Here is a 6,604-nt window from a genome sequence, read left to right on the forward strand (position 1 = left end):
AGAAAGATTATTTTAATCATGATTTTCAAAGGCTAAAATCTTACTTTTTCGTAGCAAAGCCATTTGGGTTAACACAGATAGAAACTGGAACCTATGAATGAAAGAATAAAATACTGGTTAAAAGAACATCAACTAAATTTACCAAATAATTCCTAAGGAGTAGAAATCTGGTCATCTGTTGGAGTAACTGGTTTGTACTTTTATTTTATTTTTTGGGGTTCCTCCTGGCTCTACACTCAGAAATCACTCCTGGCAGGCTCGGGGACCATATGGGATGCCAGGATTCGAACCACCAACGACCGCCCTTCTGCATGCAAGGCAAACACCTTACCTCCAGACTATCTCTCTGGCCCTTGGTTTGTTGTACTTTATTCAGGATAATTCTTTGCACATTCTTGTCCCTCCTGGGCAGGAAGTACCTCTAGATTGGCCCCCTGCCTGTTCTCTACCCATGGTGGTGGTCCTACTCCTCCCCCAAAAGACCTCAGGTCAGAGAAACTTCTTTCAGTTTTCGGGTCCACAGCTAGCCTGCCAGTATCTTTCGCCTGCTCTCAGTTTGTGGTGGAAGTTCCTGAACCTATTTATTTTATTTTATTTTGTTTTGTTTTTTGGCAGCGCTCAGGGGTTACTCCTAGCTCTGTGCTCAGAAATCACCCCTGGCAGGCTTGGGGGATCATATGGGATGCCGGGATTTAAACCACTGTCTGTCCCGTGTTGGTTGCATGTAAGGCAAATACCTTTCTGCTGTGCTATCGCTTCAGTCCCTTGAACTTGTTTTTATCTTCCTAACCTTGTGTGGATTATTTCCTGTATCAATAATGCACTGCTTCCAGACCCACATTCCCCAATCCCCTTGGGAGTGGAGCATGAGGCTTCCACTACAGTCATCTGCTAGATTGATCCTTGGTATCACATGTTTCTATGAGCATCACCAGGATTGATCCCTGAGCAGAGAGCCAGAAGTAAGCCCTGAGATTGTTGGGTGTGGCCCCCAATAAATTAAATAAAAAGAATCTGGGGCCGGAGAGATAGCACAGCAGTAGGGTATTTGCCTTGCAAGCAACTGACCCAGGACCAATGGTGGTTCGAATCCCAGCATCTCATATGGTCCCCTATGCCTGCCAGGGGTGATTTCTGAATGCAGAGCCAAGAGTAATGCCGATGTGACTCAAAAACAAAGAAAAATAATAAGCTGATTGAGGGGCTGAAGTGGTGGCGCAAGCTGTAGGGCATTTGCCTTGCACACACTAACCTAGGACGGACCGTGGTCAATCCTCTGGCGTCCCATATGGTCCCCATGCCAGGAGCGATTTCTGAGCGCAAAGTAACCCCTGAGCATCAATGGGTGTGGCCCCAAAAAACAAAACAAAACAAAACAAAAAATAAGCTGATTGAAATATGGACACGTCTCATTTATTAAAAGTATGTTGTCAGGTCAGCTTCAAATTTTGATGTTTGTGTTTTTGTAAGGGTTGGGGAGGGTTGGGCTGCCCAGCAATGGCATCTGGGACTGGTGCTTGGCTGTCAACTGAGCACCACCAGTTTCAGTGGTGCTCCACCCCAAACAGTGCTCAGGCCTCAATTGATAAGAATCTACCTCTTTGTTCTCCTGAGTGGCTGTACCACTTTGCATTTCTCTGCATTTTTGCCTGACAGGAATGGGTATTGGCAATATTTTTAGCTGTTCTAGCAGGTACATTTTACTGTAGTTTGGGTGATGGAGAGATAGTGAGGAGGTTAAGGTGGTTGCATTACTCCCAGCCAATTGAGGATTGATCCAGCATCTCATATGTTCCCTAAGCACTGCCAGGAGTAACCCCTGAGCACCACTGAGTGTGACCCAAAAAAGCAAACAAAAATGTACTGTATCTTAAATTTTACTTCCCTAATAACTAATGTTGATGAGTCCCATTGGAGGTATGGGATCTTCCCAACTGTGCTCAAAAGGACCCCAGGAATACTTTGGGTGCCACTCAATACCTGGGCTTGAAAATCCTAGTTAGATAGTTCCAGGTTCAGGCCAGAGGATGCAAAGGTCAGCAGTGCTGGGGACCTCTTGGGCCACACACACCCTGAAATACTGTAGTGCAGGCACTGCTAGTGCATGGATGGAACTCAGAGTCACCTGCATGCAAGGCAGTCACAAAATCCCTTGGAGCTGTGTCAAGGGCCCTATGATGGTTAATTTTAAGTATGGGTTTGATCGGGTCCTAGGTTGCTAAGATGTCTGATCAAACACCATTTGAGGGCTTTCTGTGAGGGTGGGGTGCAATGCAATGAGATTAATGCTATGTTTGCAGTGCAGGAGATGTTGCTAAGTGGTGGGATGCAGGCCTGGCATGAGTGAGACCCTGACTGCATAGGAAAAAGCTAAAATCAACAATAAGCATTTCAGGGCCAGAATGACAGTATAGCAGTAAGGGTGCTTGCCTTACAGCCTCAGTTCAATCCCTGGCATCCTATGTGGTCCCTCAAGCACCTGCAGGAATAATTCCCAAGTACCACTGGGTGTGGCTAAAAACAAACAAAGAAAAAACAAAGAAGCCTTTCATAGGTAGGTGTAATAAAGCAGAATGTACCTCTCCATATGGTGGGCCTCAACCCGCTAGTTGATGTCCTCTAGAATAAAAGGTGCAAGAGAAACTTTCTGTTGCCTTAAAACCAGGACACTGATTTTTCCCTGCCTTTAAATTCAAAGGAAAAGTTCACATTTCCTAGGTCTTCTTGGCTTTGGACAGAGACAATGTCACCTGTCCCACTGGGTCTCAGGCACTCAAACTACAGGGCACCAATAGCCTACTCCACTCTCTAACTCACTGGCTCATGAAAGTACTTTCAGGGTACTTTGGCCTCAATCATTAAGGAGCCAATTTCCAAGAGTAAATCTCTTTTACATACACACATGCACACATACACCTCCTTTTACTTTTTGTTTGTTTGTTTTTTTGTTTTTGGGTCACACCCGGCAGCGCTCAGGGATTACTCCTGTCTCTACACTCAGAAATCGCTCCTGGCAGGCAGAAATCAAATCCTGGGATGTCAGGATTTGAACCATCATCCTTCTGCATGCAAAGCAAATGCCCTACCTCCATGCTACCTCTCTGGCCCCTTTTTTCTTTTTTTTGAGGGGGGCACACCCAGAGATGCTCAGGGGTTACTCCTGGCTATGCGCTCAGAAATCGCTCCTGGCTTGGGGAACCATCAGGGGATCGAATCGCGGTTTATCCTAGGTTAGTGCTTGCAAGGCAGATAGCTGCCTTACCACTAGTGCCACCGCTTTGGCCACACATTTTTTATTTTTTGCCACACCCAGTTACTTCTGGCTCTGCCTCAGAAATCTCTCTTGGCAGTGCTCAGGGATTCAAACACTAAGAAGACTTGGTTAGAACCCAGGTTAGCTGTGTGCATGGCAAACACCCTATTCACTGTACTCGCTTTCTGGCCTCTTGTTACTACTTATTCTCTAGAGAAACCTGATACTACAGTGATGAAGTTGCTGTTTCAGTTTCATGCCTATTTTTAACATTTTTAATATTTAAAAACACTTTATATATTTTGTTTTTTGTTTTGTTTTGGGGCCACATCTGGTAGTGCTCAAAGATTTCCTGGCTCTATACTCAGAAAAAACTCCTGGCAGGCTCAAGGAACCATTTGGAACAATGGGGATTCAACCTAGGTCAGCTGTGTGGAAGGCAAGTGCCCTACCATTGAACTGTTTCTTTGGCTCTTATATTCTGGAAACAAGTCTCTTAGTCATCTGTGGCTAATACATGAGTTACAGCATATCAAATATTTAGTAAATGTATAATATATACTTTTATTATACAGTTATATATAATAAGTAGTAATAAAGATTCAGTAATGTACAGTAGTACATTATCAGGAGGTGATAAAAGGTGTAAGAAAGTTTCAACTGACCCCTGAGCACTGCCAGGTGTGACCCCAAAAAACCACCAAAAAAAAAATTTCAACTGAAAATTCCCCAAAATTTTAGTTTTATATTTTGTATATATATTTTGTATGATATATTTTGTATGTTCCCTGAAATGCAAGAGCAGTAACAAGTTCTCCACTTTCAGAATATGCCTGTGGATACATTTTTTGCTGGTTGTCCCAGTTAAAAATCGACCTCCATATGTAATATGGCATTTTCTATCTTCATCAGAAGAAGAAGTGAGCAGGGCTGGAGTAGGGAAGGCACTTGCCTTGCATATGGCTAACCCAAGTTCAACCCTCTCTCCACATATGGTCCCTGAAATTGCCACACACACACACACAAATGAAGGTGCAGTGAGCCTAAAGAGAAGCAGATTCAAGGATATATTCTATAAGCTATAGGAAAGCAGGGAAGATTTGGAAAACAAAATAAAGTTTAACCAATAGATTTTTGTTTGTTTTTGTTTTTTGGGAGGGCCATGCCCGGCAGTGCTCAGGGACTACTCCTAGTTCTGCACTCAGATGTCACTCCTGGCAGGCTTGAGGGACCATATGGAATGCTGGGGATTGAACCTGGGTCCATCCTGGGTCAGCTGCGTGCAAGGCAAATGCCCTACTGCTATGCTATTGCTCTAGCCCCCAATCAATAGATATTAATTTTAGATGGTAAAACTCACTTTATTTGGGAAAAACAAAACTCCATCTTCCTGGATTTATCTGTTCCTTCATTCTTTGTGGTTCTTGGCCACTCATTCCAGAGCTGAGAAATGACTTCCTTGATTTGTGAGGGGAAAGGCTGAGGCAAAACCTGACAGTGCTGGGGGTCAGCAGCAGCAGCTGTTTGTGGGAGTGCCCAGGAGACCACATGGCACTGAGAAGCTAACTATACAGAACACACAAAGCAGGTGCTCTGACATAAAACATGTGCTCCAGCTCTCTGGGTTATCTCTCTGGCCCTTAAACTTCCTTAGCAAATAAAAAAGTTTATATGCTATAAATAACAATTTGTCTTGCTAACTCAGTTTGTTTTACAATTTAGCTGAACCCTTCCAAATTATGATCCTTCAAAGGAACTCTGAGTGTGGCATTTTGACAGGCGACTGCGGTCAGCAAGCAAAGAACAAAAACCTTTACAAACCAGCAAAGGCAGACTTGGGTGGCAGGCCAAAAGAGGATGAAATCACAGTACCCCAGGACTTCTTTATGAACCAAAGTGTTGTTAGAACTTGTTGGCAGTGATGTAGGGAAACACTTGTAGGGACTGAATTCAAGTCCTTAATCCACTGCAAACAACCAGCTACAATGTCTCTTTTCTTTTCTTGGGAGATAGTTTAGAGACCCAGGTCTCCAAGTCTTCAGACATGGCCCTTCACAGCCCTTCCTGTGCTTGAGAAAGGACTGAGTCAAATTGGCACATTGCAAGGCTAGACAGATAGCACAGCTGGTAGGGCAATTGCCTTGCATGCTGCTGCCCCAAATTCAATCTCCAGCACACCATATGGTCCCCTGAGCTCTGATAGGAGTGATTCCTGAGTGCAGAACCAAGAGTAAACCCTGAGCACTGCTGCATGTGGCCCCCAAACAAAATTAGAAATAAAATGGCAAAAAAATAAATAAAAATAAATAAAAGAGAGAGAGAAATAAAATGGCACAGTGTGGGATACTTTAAAAAAAATCCTTTTAGGGGCCAGAGTGTTTACCTTGTATGTAGCCAACTTGTGTTTGATATCCGGCATCCCATATGGTCCCCCAAGCCTGCCAGGAGTAATTTCTGAGTACAGAGCCAGGAGTAACCCCTGAACAACTCCATGTGAGGCCCAAAACAAAAACAAAAATCCCCCAATGCTGTGCTTCTATACAGAGAAGTTAGCAGAGCTCAATAATAACAGCAGCTACCATTTGATGCCAGCATGAACCCAGAGCTATTGTTGAAGCACAATATATGTCTTTGAGGTATACTCTGCCCTTTGACTCTTGCAGACCTGAATATATCATCATCTCCCTATTGAAATGAGGAATAGTAGCTCCAAGAGATTTACTATTGGCTCAAAACCATGTTACTACTAAGTGGGAGAGCAGGGATCTGAAATGAAGGGTCTGTAACTTCAAAGTCAGTGTTCTTTGATGAGGGGAGGACAGGACTTCCCAAGTAATGCTCAAGAAGCTGGGGAATTGGATATCAAAAATTCTTGGCCAACCAAGTCTAGATTCAATGCACAGATCTAAGACTTGGAACCCGAGTGATAGTTCTCTTGCCTTGCATGTGGCTGACCTGGGTTTAATCATCAGTATCCCATATGGTCTCAACAACAGCAATAACAAAGGTTCAGGACTGTAGTGCTGCTGAGGATGCTGGTGACGGGCATTACCCAGGCCACACGCAACAACCCTCAGAGGTTTTCTTGGCTGTAATGCTTGGGGGAGCCAGGTAGTGCTGGGGGTCAAACCTGTACTATCTTCTGGCCCTAAAGTTAATGTTATTTATTTTAATTTTAAAAAATTCTGGTTGTTGGGGCCGGAGAGATAGCATGGAGGTAAGGCATTTACCTTTCATGCAGAAGGTCATCGGTTCGAATCCCGGCGTCCCATATGGTCCCCCGTGCATGCCAGGAGCAATTTCTGAGCACAGAGCCAGGAAAAACCCCTGAGCATTGCCGGGTGTGACCCA

At 44.2% G+C, this 6,604-nt stretch overlaps 1 protein-coding gene across 1 annotated transcript in view; it reads right to left on the reverse strand.

Moving 5' to 3' along the window:
* The window catches only part of GLT8D2 (glycosyltransferase 8 domain containing 2), a 31,865-nt gene extending 26,172 nt beyond the window's left edge, over positions 1-5,693 (reverse strand). Inside the window, exons 1-2 of the mRNA XM_049783191.1 lie at positions 5,637-5,693; positions 45-91 (exon numbers count right to left, since the gene is read on the reverse strand). Of these exons, the coding sequence (XP_049639148.1) occupies positions 45-91; positions 5,637-5,677 (88 nt within the window). The 5' untranslated portion in view covers positions 5,678-5,693. The remainder of the gene's footprint in view (positions 1-44; positions 92-5,636) is intronic.
* Positions 5,694-6,604: the final 911 nt, after the last annotated feature.

Source organism: Suncus etruscus, chromosome 11, assembly GCF_024139225.1.
Source record: "Suncus etruscus isolate mSunEtr1 chromosome 11, mSunEtr1.pri.cur, whole genome shotgun sequence".
In the NCBI taxonomy this organism is placed as follows: Eukaryota; Metazoa; Chordata; class Mammalia; order Eulipotyphla; family Soricidae; genus Suncus; species Suncus etruscus.